The following is a 19867-nucleotide window of genomic DNA, read 5'->3' as shown; positions in this document are numbered from 1 at the left end:
AGCCTTGGAGAAAGATCTTGCATGCCACAACTAAGACCAGATAAAACCAAATAAATAATACATTAAGCTAATATGTAGGTTGCATCTGCCAATCCTACATTGTCACTCCTTCCCTTCCCCATCTGGGTGTCCCCGGATTACATGAAGAAAGAAGGAGAAAGTGACAGTGGAGGAAGACTGGATGAGTCGGGGAACTCCTGTGATTGTCATGCTGGTGACTGTCACTCCTGGCATCCTGTGGGGGGAGGGGGCTGGGAGGCTGCTCCACAGCCCACAGCTCCCAGGATGCCCCGAAAGTGGAGAGTGGGAATTCATTTCTCCCTCAAGAACTCCACCCTGGGACTTCCCTGGTGGTGCAGTGGCTAAGAATCCGCCTGCTGATGCAGGGGACGCAGATCTGGTCCCTGGTCCACGAAGGTTCAACATGCTGAGGAGCAACTAAAGCCGTGCGCCGCAACTCCTAAAGCCTGCGCTCCAGGACCTGTGCTCTGCAACAAGAGAACTCACCGCAGGGAGAAGCCTGAGCAGCACAACTAGAGAGTAGCCCCCACTCGCTGCAACTAGAGAAAAGCCTGCATGCAGCAAGAAAGACCCAGCTCAGACCAAACTAAAGTAATAATAATAATAGAACACCCAACCCTGACTGAGTTTCACGAGGGAGATGTGACAGCAAGCAACGTTTCTGGTGCTGGAAGAATCTGGGGGAGAGTTTGGTCCTATTCCATGTTTACCATCTTAGTGGCAGGTGCCTTGGTGCCCCTGATGGGCACCCACAGTGATAGAACAGAGGTATCATCTTGTACATCACTTCCACCTCCCCCACAGCAGGCTGAGGGAGCTGCCTCCAGAACCGGAGTACACTCTCCCCACCAGGATGACAGGACACTGCTCACATCTCTGCCCAGAGTTGGGAGCCCTCTGACACCCGGCTCCTCCATGGCCACTTTCCCAGACACATCCCACTGTAACCCTACAAACACCCATTTTTCCCTCCACCCCTGCTTTTCTCCAAGCTGCTGCAGTTTTTCGTTTGTTTTTTGCCAGTGTGTGCTCAGTCGCTCTGTCATGTCTGACTCTCTGTGATTTCATGGACTCCAGGTTCCTCTGTCCATGGGATTCTCCAGGCCAGAATGCTAGAGTGGGCTGCCATTTTCTCCTCCAGGGAATCTTCCTGACCCAGGGATCGAAACTTCGTCGCGAATCTCCTGCATTGCAGGCAGATTGTTTTACCACCAGTACCACCTAGGAAGCCCAAACCAGGCTGTATTTTTGCCCCTTTCCATCCACGGTGATTCCAAATTAAAGCGTGCTTTGGCCTGCAAGGGCTTGGGGCCAGCCACTGAGGAAGGAACCTCCTGACCCAAAGTTTTGAATCCAGAGGCTCCTGATGGCTCCTTGTGGACAGCAGAGACCTGGACGACATCCCCTAGACCCTGGCCTGGCAGGTGAGAACTTCTTGGAGACACCTCCCTGACCAGGTTCTGTATGCTGGGGGCTCAGCTCGGAGCCTGGTTGCTGTCTGCCCTCAGTCATGGGGGGTAAACACAGCTCAACCCAACTGCCCACTGCCATGGGCAGTTCTGGATCCTGGCATTCTTAACCCAGAATCGCTCATCTGTGTAACACACTAGAGAGTTGCCACGTGGCAAAGACCCAGATTTGGAAACCCAGAGGCTCTTCTGCCGCTGCTGCTGCTGCTAAGTCGCTTCAGTAGTGTCTGACTCTGTGCGACTCCATGGACTGCAGCCCACCAGGCTCCTCCATCCATGGGATTTTCCAGGCAAGAGTACTGGAGTGGGGTGCCATTGCCTTCTCTGAGAGGCTCTTCTAGCCTCAAGAAATCAGAGCCTAGGACTTCCCTGGTGGTCTAGTGGTTAAGAATCTGCCTGTCAATGCAGGGGACACCAGTTTGATCTCTGGTCTGGGAAGATCCCACACAGTGCGGGGCAACTAAGCCCATGAGCTACAACAACTGAATCTGCACACCCCAGAGCTCGTCTTGGCCACAAGAGAAGCCACCATAAATGAGAAGCCTGAGCATGGCAACTAGAGAAATCCCTTGGTAGCAACGAAGACCCAGTGCAGCCATAAATAAATAAATAACATTTTTTTAAAAAAGAAAACTCTTTAAAAAAGTTTAAATAATGACATACTGGCCCCACAAATAGTGAGGACCCTTAAGTGGTACCCTAAGATGGGGGATTTTCATTTCTTGAATGTTGAGTTTTAAGCTAGCATTTTCTCTCCTCTTTCACCTTCATCAAGAGGCTCTTTAGTTCTTCTTCGCTTTCTGCCATAAGGGTGGTGTCATCCTGCTTATCTGAAGTTATTGATGTTTCTCCCAGCAATCTTGATTCCAGTTTGTGCTTCATCCAGCCCAGCATTTCACACGATGGACTCTGCATAGAAGTTAAATAAGCAGGGTGACAATATACAGCCTTGACCTACTCTTTTCCCAATTTGGAACCAGTCCATTGTTCTATGTCCAGTTCTAACTGTTGCTTCTTGACCTGCATACAGGTTTCTCAGGAGGCAGATAAGGTGGTCTGGTATTCCCATGTGTTTAAAAATTTTCTGCAATTTGTTGTGATCCACACAAAGGCTTTGCTGTAGTCCATGAAGCAGAAGTAGATGTTTTTCTGGAACTCTCTTGCTTTTTCGATGTTGGCTTAGAACTCAACATTCAAAAAATAAAGATCATGACTGACATCCGGTCCCATCACTTCATGACAAATAGATGGGGAAACAATGGAAACAGTGACAGACTTTATTTTGGGGGGCTCCCAAATCACTGCAGATGGTGACTGTAGCCATGAAATCAAAAGACGCTCGCTCCTTGGGAGAAAAGCTATGACCAACCTAGACAGCATGTTAAAAAGAAGAGACATTACTTTGCCAACAAAGGTCCATCTAGTCAAAGCTATGGCTTTTCCAGTGGTCATGTATGGGTATGAGAGTTGGACTATAAAGCAAGCTGAGTACCAAAGAACTGACACTTTTAAATTGTGGTGTTGGAGAAGACTCTTGAGAGTCCCTTGGACTGCAAGGAGATCAAACCAATTAATCCTCAAGGAAATCAACCTTGAATATTCATTGGAAGGACTGATGCTGAAGCTGAAGCTCCAATACTTTGGCCACCTGATACGAGAACTGACTCACTGGAAAAGACCTTGATGCTGGGAAAGATTGAAGGCAGAAGGAGAAGACGACAACGGGGGGAGATGGTTAGATCAATGACTCGATCACTGACTTGATGGACATGAGTTTGAGCAAGCTCCGGGAGTTGGTTATGGACAGGGAAGTCTGGTGTGCTGCAGTCCGTGGGGTTGCAAAGAGTCAGGCATGACTGAGTGACTGAACTGAACTAAGATGGGTGAGTGACAGCAAACCCTGGAAATAAAAGAAACATTGAAAGCAATTATAAAGTTAAGTACAAATTCATCTGCTTTTTGTCTTCACAATGTGACAATTCTAAACAATATCATTGATTAAATACTCTTCCCCTGAGAAATTTCTTCAGTTGGCCTAACACTTGTTATTATTATAGTCTTTGTTGAGTTTTTCTTTAAAAAAAAAAGATTTTAAAAGAATTTATTTATTTATTTTTGGCTGTGCTGCGATTCATGGGGTTGCAGAGAGTCGGACACGACTGAGCGACTGAACTGAACTGAACTGAGGTCTTCATTGCTGCAAGCAGGCTTTTAAAAGATTCAGCAAGCCCGAGACTACTCTCTAGTTGAGGTGCAAAGACTTCTCATTGTGGTGGCTTTTTTGTTTCGGAGCACAGGCTCTAGGGTGCACAGGCTTCAGTAGTTTTGGAGAGTGGGCTCAGCAGTTGTAACACATGAGCTTAGTTGCCCTGTGGCATGTGGAATCTTTCCTGACTAGGGGTCAAACCCATGTCCCCTGCACTGGCAGGTGAATTCTTACCCAGTGGACCACCAGGGAAGTCCTAAGTAATTTTCGATGTGGACCACTTTTTAAAAGTCTTTATTGAGTTTGTCCTTACATTGCTTCTGTTCTATGTGTTGGTTGTTTGGCCCTGAGGCATGTAGGCTCTTAACTACAAGACCGGGGATGAAACCTGTACCCTGTGCATTGGAAGGTGAAGCCTTAAGCACTGAACTGCCAGGGCAATTCCTCTGTTCAGTCTTAATAATTGTACATAGGGAGGCTGAAAATTAGATGTTTGTATTACAAATGCTGTGTAAGTAAATAATAAAGTCTTCATCCAACAGAAAAGGGAATTTGAAAACACACAGGGACTCAGCCATATGCTTTGAAGAGTAAATTTCTATCAGTTTTGTATATTTCAAGGTCCCTCTGTGGAAAGTTTTTGTCTCTAACCCCAATGGACACAGCACTGTAGATTGGAAATAAAAACGAGATAAAACGGAGAGTCAAGGATTGTAAAGACAAAGAAGCAAGTAGCTACTTCATTCCGTGTAACTCTTTGGAGACTCTATTTGTGCCTAAAACATAAAAACATGAAACAAAGTGGGGCCTGAAAGAATAATATTTTTGCTTGGGGCAAAATTTAATTCAAACGTGAAATATCTCTGTCATTTTATCCACAAGCAAAAGCATTTTTGCTGAAGTCCAAATGGTACATGAAATATTTTACTAAATTTGAATATTACCTTTACCATTTAAATTTCTTTTTTAACTGTAAATTGTTTCAACATGTGAAAGATAGGATCCAGGTAATCATTATTAAGATCGATAAATATCAGGTTACTAAAAATTATTCTTTCCTATAAGGGGACGGGGCGCTAGGACGCCTCCTCCAAATATCCGTGGCCTTTGTCGCCCAGAGCCGGCTCCAGGAGAAGGGACCTTGACTAGGGCGACGTGGACCACGGTGGAGACGTGGCCCCCGTAACATTCCGACCCCACCCCCACCTCCACCCTAAAAGCCGGCGCAGAGGTGGGCCACGGTCGCTAGGCCCGGCTGAGGGGGGGCGGGGCGAGGTGCGCGCGCCGCGCGTTCCCGACGCCACGGCTGCCCCGCCCCCTCCGCGCGTCCGCAGAGCTTGGCAACGGAACGGGGCGGGACCCGAAGCATTCTTCCAATCCAAGGCGCGGCCCCAACTCGTGTACCTCGCCGCTTGCCAATCAGACGCCGAGAGGGGCGGGCGCGCCTGGGTTTCCCTGTGGCTCGGCACCCTCGTGCGGCCGCGTTCCCGCGGCGTGGGGGCGTGGCCTGAGCCCGTTGTCTATAAAGGTGGGCGGCGACGGCGGCGCCATTTTGCGAACGGCGAGCAGCGGCGGCGGCGCGGAGAAGCGCAGCGGAGGTTTTGCTGGTTTCGGACCCCAGCGGCCGGATGGTGAAATCCTCCCTGCAGCGGATCCTCAACAGCCACTGCTTCGCCAGAGAGAAGGAAGGGGATAAACCCAGCGCCACCGTCCACGCCACCCGCACCATGCCGCTCCTTAGCCTGCACAGCCGCGGAGGCCGCAGCAGCGAGAGGTAAGCGCCCCGCCCCCGCCCGAAGCTTCCAGAAGCGGCGCCGCGCAGGCCCGCAGGGGGCAGGCCTCGGGGCGCCGCGGAAGTCCGGGGAGCGCGAGGTCCGCCCCTTTGTCGAGGCCACAATCGCACCGGGGGCGGGGTGGGGGCGGGTCGGGCCCGAAGCGGGCGGAGGGGCCTCTGATTGGATTGAGGGGCTTCCAGGGTACCTGGTCGAATTGAGGTGTGGGGCGGGGGGAAACACGGCGGTTTCCGTTTGGATTGGGGGAAGCTTCCAGGGTCCCTGGTTGGGTTTGGGAGACACCAGAGTTCACGGCCCGTTTTAGAGGCGCGGGGGTCGGATTTGGGGGGCGGCTAAACTCGAGGGGCGAGGTCAGGCCCACGGGTCCGGGGAATGTGGACTTTGTGGGCGGACAAGCCCAGCGGAGTAGCCTTTCCCACGGGACGGCGGCCGCCCTGGCGATCTCTTTATAGCCCCGAGGACGCGCGGAGTCGGACAGCGCCACGTAGACGGCGCCCGGGGCCCTTATCAGGGTGAATGCCGGATCGCCCTTTCCCCGGAGGACTGCTGTGCCAGGAGTGGTCGTAGCCAGGGACGGGGGTCCAGGGGGCCGCGCTTGGCGCGGAGCGCGCGCTCTTTGATGAAGGGGACCCCGGATAGGAGCCGAGGAAAATGGAGGCGACTTTGGGGCTTGTTTACACTGCTCAGCAAATGGCTGCTGGCATTGCCGGCTGCGCGATTGTGAAAATCTCCCCCGGGGCCGAGGGCCCTTTGCCGAGATGACGCAACCGGAGGCCGCGGGGAGCGCGCGGGAGGGCGTCTCCGCGGGCCGGGCCTCGCAGCACCGGCGGGGGCGCTGATCGGGCCCCACGTCTCTGGGCGAGCGAAGGGACCGCCACAGGGACAGCGTCTGCGGACGGACAGGTCAGATCCCTAAGGAAAGCTTGCTGGAGCTTCAGGTCGGCTACAGACCGCACAGTGGGAAAGAGGAAGCTGGAGCGCTGGACTTAGAAATGGGAAGTAGAACTTGACGCAGAATTGGGTGGGGCGGCACTTCGTGCCAGTCGTGAGATGGGTAAAGGGCAAAAGCGCCCCCGCCCCCGGGGACGGGTGGGTCTTTAAGCAGCGTATCATTCGAGGCGTCTGGTTTGAATGGCCACTTGTTTCTGTGATTGTTTAGCTGCCCCGCCGCCCGATGTTGATTTTTGTGCTCAGTGTGAACATCGCCCTTGGAAAAGGGAGTCAGAGTCCCTGGTGGACTTGAGCTCTGGAAGGCCTTGACCTTCAGTTTGGCCATATTGGGACCCCAGGCCCTGTTGGCAAAGGCCGTGGGGTTTCCTCCCAGTGCTGCTCACCTGCTGTCTCCTCCAGTTCCAGGGTCTCCATCAACTGCTGTAGTAACCTGGGTCCAGGGCCTCGGTGGTGCTCCTGATGTCCCTCACCCACCCCTGAAGATCCCAGGTGGGCGAGGGAATAGTCAGAGGGATCACAATCTTTCAGCTAATTTATTTTACTCTGTAAGTATGCTCCTTCCTCTGGACTCCTGGGGACCTGAGCTAGGGGGGATGTGGTCAGACCCACAGTGCCTGCCTCTCAGCAGACGGCAATCGTCTGTGCTCTTGTCATGTGCTGGGAGCGCTCCTCCTGGTTTTACCCAGTGCCCTGAGCCCGAGATACAAGGAACAAAGGTGCGAGCCACTGCCCAGGCTTTGCCTGAATCTCTAGTCGTTGTTGGCAGCTCTTGATAGCACCTTAGCCTGGGGCTCTCTGTGGTCTTGGGCAGAGCTGCTCAGAGGCCTCCGTAGCCAACATCAGCACTGGGTGGTGGTGTGTGAGAGGTCATTTTGGTGCTTGTCTGGGTTGTCAGGGTAGCCGAAGGAAAGATCCCTAACCTGTGAAGGTTGGTGTTTATGGTTGAATGTGATTTTTTTTCCCCTGCAGGATAATCGGCTGAATGTAACAGAGGAACTAACGTCTAATAACAAGACGAGGATTTTTAATGTCCAGTCCAGGCTCACAGAGGCCAAACATATTAACTGGAGAGCGGTGCTGAGCAACAGCTGCCTCTACATCGAGATCCCGGGCGGCGCTCTGCCCGAGGGGAGCAAGGACAGGTGAGGGCCGGCCTGTGTGCAAGGAGGAGGGAAGCCTGAGTCAGGAGACAGATGGGTTGTTCATGTTCTGGAATGGGGGTTCCCCTTTGAGGCAGTGGACCAGCAGTTACCACCCAAGGGATGAGGGGAGGGGGTGTTACTGTTGGCCTCAGGTAGATGGGGCCAGGGGCACCCCACAGTGTCTAGGAATGTCCCCTTGAGTGACCTGGCTCCAGTGTCAGCAGTGCTGGAGGTGACCCTGGATTAGACCTGGGAGAAATTGGGGTTCAGACAGAAGTGGAAGAATCAGGCTGGGGCCCCGATGGGATATGGGCGGGCAGCTCCTGATGCTGGAACTTCAGCTTCGCAGTTCTTCTTGAGTTTGCTGAAGAGCAGCTCCATGTTGACCATGTCTTCATTTGCTTCCACAAGAACCGCGATGATCGAGGTAGGTTGACTGCCTTCCTCAGATTCTCCAGGGTTGGGGGGGGTGGGGGGCAGGCAAGGAGGTGGAGCTCATGGAGTCCAGGACTCAGGCCTTGGTCTCCAGACCTGAGCCCTGATTGTGGACAGGAGTTCTGACTTAATTGTCTCTCTTCCGTGTCTCTTCTGCAGCCGCCTTGCTCCGTACCTTCAGCTTTTTGGGCTTTGAGATTGTGAGACCGGGGCATCCCCTTGTCCCCAAGAGACCTGACGCTTGCTTCATGGCCTACACGTTTGAGAGAGAGTCCTCGGGTGAGGAGGAGTAGTGTGACGACCCTGGGGCCACTCGGGCCTCAGTTGCAGTCCCTTGCGTGTGTGCTTTGCGCCGTGCCTGGTGCGGGTGGTGTGATCAACTGTGCTGACCAGCGTCAGCCTGCTCACCTGCTGGTTTGTCCGCATGTTGTAATTGTGCAAATAAACGCTCACTCCAAATTAGCCGTGTATTTCTTGAAGTTTAATATTGTGTTTGTGATACTGAAGTATTTGCTTTAATTCTAAATAAAAGTTTATATTTTACTTTTTTATTGCTGGTTTAAGATGATTCAGATTATCCTTGTACTTTGAGGAGTTTCTTATTTGAAAGTCTTTTTGGAACAGTCTTAGGTCTCTTAACTTGGAAAGATAGGTATTAATCTACCATTCTATTGCTCTCAGAAATCCAAATAAAAGTGATTATCCCTCTTAAGACCTGTGTTGGCTTGATGGTTTTGATGGGCTCTGGGGCCAAGGGAATAGGGGCCTTGGGCTTGCCAGGGGCTGAGGGAGCTGCGCCAGCAAGAGTCGTGAGCCAAGTAAGGGCCTGGTGTCACCTTTGGCCACAGCCAGCTCACCCTGGGCTCCACCTGGCTACCTCCATACCTCATCTTCCTGCTACCCGTGGGCAGGTGGTAGCCCTTCCCACCCTACCTGCCACTCCCCTTTCCCCAGATCCCTTCCCTGGGGTGACTGAGGCAGGCTGGAGTGGCCTGGTTCCAGGCTGAAGCTGTTTACTGGGCCTTGAGAAGTGGAGCAGGGCCTGAGTGGGGCTTTCCCGGGGGGGAAGGGGAAGGAAGGGGTGGGTGTTTGGCTGTGGGCATCCTCAGCCCTCTTATGTTGTCTTGCTGGGGAGGGAGCTTTGCTGGTGGGTGTTCTGGCCAGAGCAGAGGTGCAGTCTGAAGCAGTCAGAAGGCAGACTCTTCATTGGTTGGGGTGCTGTGCTTAGTTGCCCAGTTGTCATGGGGTACATCTCTGTGACCCCATGGGAGACCCTCTGCTAGGCCTTTCTGTCCATAGGGATTCTCCAGGCAAGAATACTGGAGTAGGTTGCCATGCCCTTCTCCAAGGGATTTTCCTCACCCAGGGACTGAACCGAGGTCCCCCACATTGTGGGCAGATTCTTTACCATCTGAGCCCACCAGAGAAGAGTGGAGCTAAGTGGGTGGCTGAAGGCCGAAGACAGCAGTCCTGCAGTGCCACCTGCTGGCTGCATCTGGGGTTGTGCCCTGCAGATTGACAAATAGGTTGCAAAGCAGGTATCTTAAAGGAGTTCAGAGGGATTCAAGTATATCCGGGGGTTGGGTGGGATATTCAGTTACCTGATTGATGATGGAGTGGGCTTTCAAAGGTCTGGAGAGAGGGCTGGACATACTCCAGTCTGTGTGGGTAGGGCATGGGCAGAGAAAGGGCTTTGGGATTGGGGTGCTGGAGGATGTACAGGAGTCTGAAGCAGAGCATAGTGGGGAGGTATATCAGCAGAACAATGGGTAAGGTCTGGAGGCTAGATAGCACCTACATAGAAAGGTGATGTGGCAGGAGAGGGCCGGACAGCATGCAGAGGCTTTAGATGAACCCCTTGTGTTTTGAAGGTACTAGGGAGCCATGGGAGAGATTTGAGCAGGAGAGGGACGGAGTCATACCTGGGGGTTAGAAAGTTCCCCCCAGCATCACCATGGCTGGTGAAGAGGCATGACTGGAGATCCCAGACAAGGGCATTGAGACCCCTCAGGGCTCCTGTATCTACTTTTCAGAGGTATAAACAGACTTCCTCCTCATCCTCTCCCTCAGGTCCCTGATGAGTCTGTAAACAACTTTGTTTATTCTATCATTCTATGCTATTAAAGACTTGGTGTGTGTTAAGCATGGGCAGGGCCTCAGAACTCAACCTGATGGGTGAGATGAACAGGTGACAAGTGCTTTGGTGGGAAGCAGGGCCAGGAGCTGGAGAGGGCCCAGGAGGGTCAACTTTATTTGCTTAAAAGAGGTGAGATTCAGCAAGTCTGGCAGAGGAAAGAGCCAGTGCAAAGACTTGATGGCTGGACAGAATTTAGTGTCACAGAGGGGAGCAAGGAGGCCACAGTGGGTGGAGGGAGTTGGGGGGTGGGCATGGGAACCAGGGGAGCATGTGGGCAGGTGAGCTCAGACCCTGCTGGGGTGGGCTGGCTGTCTCAGATTCCAGAAACCTCTCTCCCCATGGAAGCCCCCAGCAGTTCTTGACAAGTTGTTGACAGTTCACACCACCAGCTTCAGCGCAAGGGCAGGCTCCAGGGCCTTTGGGAGGAGTGTCCACATTGCCATGGACACAGTGACCATCAGACCATAGTACTGCAAGGGCACCTGGTTTCTACTGGAAGGCGGTGGGAGGGGTTCCAATCACTGGGAGAGGCATGAACTGGCAGTGGTTGCACACCCGGATGGGCTGCTCTGAAAGCATCTACGAGCACTGGCCATTAGGTCCCAGCCCTGGAAGGGGGCAACTGCATTCTTGGGGGTAATAGGGGGGATTGGGGCTAATTTTCCAACTGCATTCTCTGCTGTCCTGTTGGTCCCTTCTGAAAAGGGGCATCCACCCTATGATGGATTCACCGGCCACCAGTTCCAGCCCTGGGAGGTTGAGGGGGGCCTGCCACTTGGAGGGGCCCTGGAACAGGTGCGTCACTCACGGGCAGGGTCAGTCCCACAGCAGACTGAGGGCGAGGTCCACTGAGGCTGCTGTGGCCTCCGTCAGGTATTCACAGCAGAGCCAGTCCTCCAGACCGGGCACCTCCCCACCCACGGCCCGCTCAGCCAGGTGCAGGACCAGCATGGTTCGGCGCACCCGCAGCCAGGACCCCAGTGGGGCTCCGTGGCTGCGCAGCTCTGGTCCGGGCCCCCAGAGCAGCGCCTGCAGCGCGCTGCGTGTCCGGGCCGCTGTTGGCCACACACGGGTCAGCTGGGCCGCCAGGCGCTCCAGGCCTGCGGCCACGGGTGTGGCCAAGGGCACTCCCGGGCCAAGCAGCTCTCGGAACAGGCAGCCCAGCTGCCGTGCGTGGATGCCGGGGGTGCCGGGAGGCCGCGGGCGAATGCGTCCGAAGTCCGCCAGCAGCAGGCGTGGGGGCCCAGTGGTCATGCAGCCCCGAGGCGCCACCAGCAGTAGGTTCTCCGGCCGAAGCTCAGCCAGGGCCGCGCCCTGTGCCTCCAGGCGCTCTAGGGCGGCGCTCAGCTGCAGCAGCAGCAGGGCCACAGTCTTTGTGAACTCCTCCGGCGGCTGAGCACCTGCCTCCACAAGCCACTGGGCCACAGTGAGCTCTGGCACCTCAGCCACCAGCGCCACACAGCCGCTCCAGGGCGCCTCAGGCAGTGCACCCTCGGGCAACAAGCCACACAGCCCCTGGAGGTTGAAATGTGGGAGCAGAGAGACCTGTAGCTCCAGGCCCCAGGGGTGGGGCTCCTCAGCTCCTGGCTTGGGCACCTGTGGGACAGAGGGGGCCTTCAGAGCCTGACCACAGAGCCCCTCCACCCTGAAAACCAGCATAGCTTGCCTAGAGGCTCTACCTGTTCTGAAACCTTCCCACCCACCACAACTTGCCCCGCTATCACTGATCACTCCAGAAGCAAGGTTCTTGTTAATTCAGATATTATTCGCCAACATGATTTAAGGAAAACCACCTGGGAGGATGGTGCTATGGGTCCTCCCTGATAGCTCAGATGGTAAAGAATCTGCCTGCAATGCGGGAGACCCAGGTTTGATACCTGGGTCGGGGAAGATTCCCTGGAGAATGGAATGGCTACCCACTCCAGTATTCTTGTCTGGAGAATCCCATGGACAGAGGAGACTGGTGGGCTACAGTCCATGGGTTTTCAAAGAGTCAAACACGACTGAGTGACTAACACTAACAGTACACCAGGGAGGAGGTGTTCAAGGGTTAAAGTTTCCAGCCTGCCAAAGGGTGTCCATCGTTTGTGCTTGCCACTTGGTAAGGAGGAAGATGACAGCAAAGGTGCTGGAGCACAGACCACAGTGTAATTCAAAATTTCCAGTAGCCACGTTTTAAAAAGTGAAAACAAACAGGTGAAAGTAACTTTCTTTCTTCTTCCTCTTCTTTTTAATATTCACTAGTTTAATTTTTTAGATTCTACATATAATTGAAAACATACAGGATTTGTCTTTTGTTTCACTAAGTATAATACCCTCTTGTGGTGTTGGAGAAGACTCTTGAGAGTCCCTTGGACAGCAAGATCAAACCAGTCAATCCTAAAGGAAATCAATCCTGAATATTCATTGAAAGGACTGATGCTGATGCTGAAGCTCCAATACCTTGGCCAACCTGATTCGAAGAACTGACTCATGAAAAAGACCCTGATGCTGGGAAAGATTAAAGGCAGGAGGAGAAGGAGACGACAGAGGATGAGATGGTTGGATGGCATCACTGACTTGGTGGATATGAGTGTGAGCAAGCTCCAGGAGTTGGTGACGAACAGGGAAGTCTGGCGTGATGCAGTTCACGGATGGGGTCACAAAGAGTCAGACAGAACTGAGCGACTGAACTGAACTGATAATACCCTCCAGGTTCATCTATGTTGCAAATGGCAAAATTATATTCTTTTTTATGGCAGATTAGTAGTTGTCCATTGTATATCTATTCCACATCTTCTGTTGATGGACAGTTAGGTTGCTTCCATGTCTTGGCTATTGTAAATAATGTTGCTGTGAACATTGGGGGCACATATATATTTTCTAATGAGTGTTTTGTTTTGTTTTGTTCCTAGATATATACTCAGGATTAGGGTTGTTGGATTATATGCAGTCCTATTTTTAGTTTTCTGAGGAACTTCTAAACTGTTTTCCACAGTGGCCACATCATTTTACATTCCCACCAACAGTGTACAGGATTCTCTTTTCTCCACATCCTTGCCAACATTTGTTATCTGTGGTCTTTTTGATGATGGTCATTCTGACAGGTGTGAGGAGATACCTCCTTATGGTGTTGCTTTATATTTCTCTCATTAGTGATGTTGAGCATCTTTTCATTTGCTTGTTGACTGTCTGTGTGTTTTCTTTGGAAAAATGTCTCTTCAGGTCTTCTGCCTAACTTTTCATTAGCTTTTTTTTTTAAATTGAGTTGTATGAGCTTGAAAATAACTTTCATAATCTATTTTATTTAATCCAACATACCCAGAATATTCTCATTCAACAGGTCATCAATGAAAAAAATATCAGTGAGATGTTTTTACACGATTGTTATTGATACTAAATCTTTGAGACCTGGTGTATATTTGGCACTCAGAGCACATCTCAGTCAGTACCAGCCCCATTTCAAGTGCTCAGAAGTCGCCCATGGCCAGCAGCTGCAGTACTGGTCAGCAAAGCTCCTTCTAGAAAGTAGGAGAACATCAACTCTGGAGATTACATTTGAATCACTCTGGGGCAGGGGTTAAAAAGCACAGGTGCTGAGGTGGGGCACTGGGAGTGTGTATTTTAAAAATAAAGACTTCTCTGGTGGTCCAGTGGTGAGGACTCCAAGCTTCCAGTGCGGGTTCAGTTCCTGGTTGGGGAACTAAGATCCCCCATGCCATGTGGCACGGCCAAAAAAACCCCAGAACAACCAACACAACAACTCCCCAGGGGCCTGTGAGATGGAATCAGGATCAAGCTGTCAACAAAAGAACTCACAGCTAGCAACAACTTACTCCCTCCACACTCCCATCTGTAAAATGGGTTCATAATAGCACAATCTGTCAAATGGATGAGGTTCCTCCAAAATGGTGACGTGTCTGACTCTTGGTGGTCACACTTATTTGACAGGAATCTTTTTTTTTTTCCCTTGGTGGTGCATAAAACAGAAGCACCTTATAATAAAGTATGGTAATGCTTGCATGAGGATTAGCTGAATGAAAGTGTTTAAATCTCATTAGAACAGCAAGCACAGGACACGAAGGAACAGCGCTCAGTACATTTTGTTGAAGATGTTGATGATGGAAAGTGGTATCTATCAGCTGGCAGTGGTCAGAATTTACTGGGGAGTGAGTTCAAAGGCAGACTACTGGGGACTTCCCAAGAGGTCCAGTGTTCAAGACTCCTAGCTTCTACTACAGGGGGTGCGGGTTCAATCCCTGGTTGGGGAACTAAGATCCCACATGCCCAGTGGCAGGAAATTAAAAAAAGCAGACTCCTGAGTCCCAGAGAGGCGTGGGGAGATTTTAACAAGACTCCCAGGTGACTCGAATGTAGGTGGCCCCACACCTTAGAAACGTGATTCCTGGGACTGACGGTGTTAGTTGCAAAATAAGCAATTAGGCCCGAGAAGAAAGGGTTATGCCTTGGAGGGGAAACTGGGGAAACCTCCAAGGGGCGGGGCGGGCAGAGCTCACCTTGGCAGCCAGGAGGTGCCACGCCTCCTCATGCACGCGCACCAGGCGGTAGTAGAGGGCGTCCCCGCTCTCCACACAGGGCGAGTTGTCCAGGAGGCGGAAGCCGTGGTCTGGCCGGCAGGGGCCCGGGCGGCCCCCCAGAAGCCGGGTGTGCAGCCGGGCGTGCACGGCGCGGAGACCCTCCAGCTGCCAGGCCTCCAGAGCTGCGTGCACGGCCTCCGGGTGGTGCAAATCGTGGAGGGAGAGGCCCAGTTCGGTGTCCAGCGAGCTGAAGGGCGGCTCTGCAGGAGACTGGGCTGACCCCGCCCTGTCGTCGCCTGCCTGGCTCTCATCCACACTGCGGGACCCCACAAGGGGCTTCCGAGGAGGCCTTGCTCGAGTGAGGCTGGGGCTGGAGGCTTTGTGGGTGGGCAGCGATTGGGTCCTGGTGAGGGTCTTCTTGGGCAGGGGTGGGGGCAGGGGCTGCGGGTCAGTCGCGGGAGGCTCAGATGTCCGTGGGCGGCAGGCCTTGGAGGGCAGCAGGTGGGTGCGGACCTCACCTGGACGGGGGGGGGAGCAGTGGGGGAAGGGCGTGAGGACAGGGGGAGTGGATGCCCGGGACTCTACCCTAGGCCGGAATTCCTGCCTCTCTGAAACGGAAGAAACGGGGACTTCTCTGGTGGTGCAGTGGTTAAGACTCCGTGTTGCCCCTGCAGGGGGCGCTGGTTCCATCCCTGAGCAGGGAGATAAGATCCCACATGCCACGGAAGTGGGGTGGGGGTACCCCAAAAAACTTTTTTGACTGGAAAAAAATAGGGAGTTCCTAGGTGGTCCAGCAGTTAGGACTCAGCGCTCTCACTGCTGGGGCCGGGGTTCAATCCCTGGTCAGGGAACTGAGATCCCACAAAACCGTACTGCACCGCCAAAAAAAGAAAATACCAATGCTCAACTACCTTGTGCCCTATGAGTTAAGGATGCCATCTCCAATTTGCAAATAAGGAAACAATGCTTCAGAGGAGTGACAAGTCAGTGGCAGAGAAACATCCGGCCCCCACTTTCCTGTGTGGTTCTGGGCAGGTGACTGAGCCTCTCTGAGCTTGTTTCCTCATTTTTAGAAGCTGGCGATCCAGCTTTTTTTTTTTTTTTTTAAAGAGTTTTATTAAAATACTTAAAAAGCTGCTATGGGGGACTTCCCTGGTGGTCCAGTGGCTAAGACTCTGCTCCCAGTGCAGAGGGCCCAGAACTAGCCAGGGAACTAGCTCCCACATGTCGCAACTACAACCCAGCACAACCAAATAAATAAGTATTTTTAAAAAGCTGCTATAATTGAGTTAAATGATTCCTTAGACGGTAATGAAAGACCCAACCTTCCTGTTCTGGCTGCCTTACCGGCCACCTGTCCCACCGCCCACCCAGAGCCCCTTCCCAGGCTCTCACCAAGGTTGCTGTAGGTGTGCTGTGCTGAACAGGTAGGGGTGTTGGCCCCAGGCATCTTGGTGGGTGGCTCCAGGTTGCTCATGCTGCTGGGGGAAGATCAGAGTGGATGGCATGTGTGTGAGGGCCCTCCCTGCTGTGTGGCCCTTGGGAGGGTTGCTTGACCTCTCTGGGTGAATGTCGCCCATCAACCTTTCAAGGCTACAGGAAGGAACTTGTACTCTAGTGATAGAGACGAAATGTCCAGCTGGGAGGGCAAGTCATCTAGGGGGCAGGTGTAGCATCTGGGGGCTGGTGACAATACCCAAGAACCAGTACTTAGGCCTTGTCCGCAGAGCTCAGCCCCCTCAAGCAGTTACCAACAGCAGCCTGACCCCTAGCCCTGCCCCGCCTAGATTCTAGGTCACCCCAGCCTTGAAAAGTAGCTTCTTCCTCCCAGCCCCCACCTCAGCCCCCCTCCAGGAGTGCCCTACCTTCAGGACTGGCTTGACCTCGGGGCAGGAGGCCCTTGAGGACCAACTCCCAATAGCTGCAGCTCCTGGCCTCCCGGACTGTCTGACCCGGTCCCTGCAGTGAACCGGAAACGCCAGGGCAACTGTTAGACCACAGGCCCAGACGGGAGGGGGCCTTTCTGCAGTACTTCCCCATGAAGGCTGATGGGCTCCAGGGCTGCAAGCTGATGGGAGGAGAAGGGAAGACGGGCCAAGGTCCCGAAGGTTACACGAGGTGGGCAGCCGAGAGGATCGAGCCCTGAGAGGTTGGGGGGAATCGAGGCTTTTAAGACTCCCCCACCTTTGGGGAGGCAGGGAAACTCAGAAGTGAAGGTTCAAGCAGAAATTCAGCCAGGTGACCTTTCCTCTGTGGTTTTCACTTCCTCCGAAGCCACTTCCCCTTCTGTAGGATCATCTGAGAAGACCCCAGAATGCATGCCCCCACTCCCCACCCATCCCAGGACCCTTGGCACGTACTGCTCCATTTGAGCCCCAGTTCTGTGACTTGCTCTGTGACTTTGGGCCAGTCACCACTCCTTCCGTGTTCCAGCAAATACAGAAAAATGGCTCCTGTTTGCTGTCTCCAGCCACACTAGTTGGATTTGTTTTTTTAATTTAATCAACTCACTTCCCTTTCCCTCCACTACCTTAATGGATTGATTTAGAAAAAGAGATTTGATAATAGAATTACCATACATGGAAAATGAAGGAATGGTGAAAATCCAGGGAAAGCCAGACAGTGTGAAATTTTAGCTTAAGTACATGCTGTCTAAACTGTCTGGGGGCCTGAGGCTTACCTTACCTGCACGGAGGCGTGAGTGGCATCTCTCTGAAACCCAGCCTCTTCCCCTCTGTAGAGGAAGAACCAAGAAGTCACAGCAGTTGAGAAGATGCAAAGACATTTTTGTTTTGTAGTCTGAGCATCTTCCATGCTGAGTTTCTCCTGCTCCATCTCATTTCCCTTAGAGGGCTGGAGTCCACGCAGGGTCACACAGCAGGTCCAGGATGGGCTGAGAGGTCTACAGGCCATTACTGGGTGCCCCCTGGGTGTGGGGAAGGAGAGAAATCCATCTCGTGGAGTCCCCCACATTTTGGGCCACTCTGACTTGCTGACCCTCAGCATTTCCAGTGTGAGGGTCCGTAACTTGATTCAACATTTTTTCTGTACTGGCACTCAGCTTCTGTAATTCACAGAATGGATATTCTCTGTCTTTAATCCATGGGGCAGCCTGTGATTTGGGTGGATTTCAGAATCATGCAGTGGGAGGACCGTGAGCTTGTGGAAGGGTCTGTGAATTATGCTGGACAAGGATTCCACAAATCCCAGACTGTTTCAGGTGGATCAGAAGGGACCAGGGGTACTGAGGAAATGGCCTCCTCAGTGCCCAAACCCCTGCTGATGACCAATTCTTATTCTTCCCTTCATAAGACCCTGGGGCGGGGGGAGGGGTAGTTACCCAGCCAGGCCACGGCTCCAATCCAGGATTAATTAGGGTGAGGCAAGCAAGACACTCACTTCAGGCACAGAATTTAAGCTGATGCCAACAAAACAAAACACCCCAGCAATCAAGATAAATAAGATTTTTGCTGTTGCTGTTCGTTACTAAGTCGGGTCTGACTCTTTGCAACCCCATGGACTGCAGCACGCCAGGCTTCCCTGTCCTTCACTATCTCCCTGATGTCGCTCAGATTCATGTCCATTGAGTTGGTGATGCTATCTAAACATCTTGTCCTGTCGCTTCCTTCTCCTCCTGCCTTCAGTCTTTCCCAGCATCAGGGTCTTTTCCAATGAGTCTGCTCTTCCCATCAGGTGGCCAAAGTATTGGAGCTTCGGCTTCTGCAGCAGTCCTTCCAATGAATATTCAGGGTTGATTTCCTTTAGGATTGCCTGGTTTGATCTCTTTGTTGTCCAAGGGACTCTCAACAATCTTTTCCAGCACCACAATTCAAAGGCATAAGTTCTTTGGTGCTCAGCCTTCTTTATGGTCCAGCTCTCACATCCATACATGACTACTGGAAAAACCATAGCTTTGACTATAGGCACTTTTGTCGGCAGAGTGATGTCTTAAATAACATTGTAATATAATATTAAAAAAAACTTATTTGCAAACTGTGGCCCTTGGGCTGGTGGCTGTTTTTGTAAATAACGTTTTGTTGGAATGAGGGCCAGCATTAGGGTGTGGGGAGTGAGGCAGGGTCATGCCAAGGCAGAGTGGATCTTTATTTAAAAGTTTGGTATTCTATCCATTGTGGACTTGGGGCATGAATTGATTCCATTTGTTGATTATTGATCTTTTTAAAAACTTCTTTTTATTTTTAAATTTTATTTGGCTGAGTCAGGTCTTAGTCACAGCACATGGATCTTTATCGCTTGATGGCGGGTCTTTTTTTGGGGCTCATGGACTCTCTAGTTGTGATTTTCACGTTCAATAGTCTCTGAGTTCAGGCTTAGCTGCCCTGTGGCATGTGGGGTTTTAGTTCCCTGACCAGGGTTGGAACCTGCATCCCCTGCACTGCAAGGTAGATTCTTAACCACTGAACCACCAGGGAGAGCCCTAGACTACTGATCTTGATGACTGAGATCTGGGCGCCCCCTTAAATTTTATGCTCAGGGTCAGTGCCTCACTCGCCTCACCCTGGGGTCGGGTAGGGGAGGCTGGCAGAGGGGCCAGGGTAGAACAAGCAGTGACATCCCCGGGGACTTCTCCACTCAGGACAGGCAGGGCTGAGGGGAACTAGTGTCTGGGACCGCCTCAAGATGGCCCCCCGTTGGAGTGGGTGGGGGGCTGTGTGGTGAAGGAGAGCAGTCGCCTGCTAACATCTGTTCAGCACCCCAACATGCCCAGCACCCCGTCGAGCCCCAACAGACAGTTCTCCCCTTCAGCCTAGAAATCGGGAATGCCTGCCTCAGCTCACCCTCAGATGTGACCTCCGTGTGTGTGACCCTCGCAGTGGCCCCGTCTGGCTACCCCAGCTCGGGGTCAGGCCCTCTGCAGATCCTAAAGCTGTTCTTTTATTTGAAGAGTATTTTTGGAGCACTGAGGGAGCTGAGGCCAAGCTCCCTGCATCCCTGGCATTACCCAGAGCAGGGTTCCCAATGCCAGATGCTCCCGAATTTTCCATGACTTGGCATTTCTGAGAAAAATGCCTCAGTTTTGGTGGCAGGCAGGGTTACAGTCCCCAAAGGCGTCCATCTCCAGGACCTGTGAAAATGTTATGTGGCATGACAGGGGGAAATGAAGGTTGCAGATTAGATGAGGATGAGAGTGACCCTGGATTCCTCGGGGGTCCTTATAAGAGGGAGGGGGAGGGT

The 19867-nt window shown here is 52.5% G+C and overlaps 2 protein-coding genes across 2 annotated transcripts; one reads left to right on the top strand and one right to left on the bottom strand.

Moving 5' to 3' along the window:
* Window positions 1-5271: 5271 nt before the first annotated feature.
* On the top strand, window positions 5272-8709 carry OAZ1 (ornithine decarboxylase antizyme 1). Its single transcript, XM_068979883.1, is given in 6 exon segments — window positions 5272-5470; window positions 6840-6897; window positions 6899-6985; window positions 7410-7582; window positions 7924-8009; window positions 8177-8709. Coding segments are annotated over 6 exon segments (684 nt in total). The 5' UTR covers window positions 5272-5324; the 3' UTR covers window positions 8311-8709.
* Window positions 8710-10970: 2261 nt separating this feature from the next.
* Window positions 10971-16148, bottom strand: PEAK3 (PEAK family member 3). Its single transcript, XM_068979447.1, has 3 exons — window positions 16067-16148; window positions 14651-15189; window positions 10971-11750 (listed from the first exon to the last, which is right to left on the bottom strand). Exons 1-3 carry the CDS (start codon window positions 16146-16148, stop codon window positions 10971-10973), a joined length of 1401 nt encoding a protein of 466 aa, XP_068835548.1.
* Window positions 16149-19867: the final 3719 nt, after the last annotated feature.

Source organism: Capricornis sumatraensis, chromosome 9 (genome assembly GCF_032405125.1).
Source record: "Capricornis sumatraensis isolate serow.1 chromosome 9, serow.2, whole genome shotgun sequence".
Lineage (NCBI taxonomy): Eukaryota > Metazoa > Chordata > Mammalia > Artiodactyla > Bovidae > Capricornis > Capricornis sumatraensis.
This window is presented reverse-complemented; position numbering and strand designations above follow the sequence as displayed.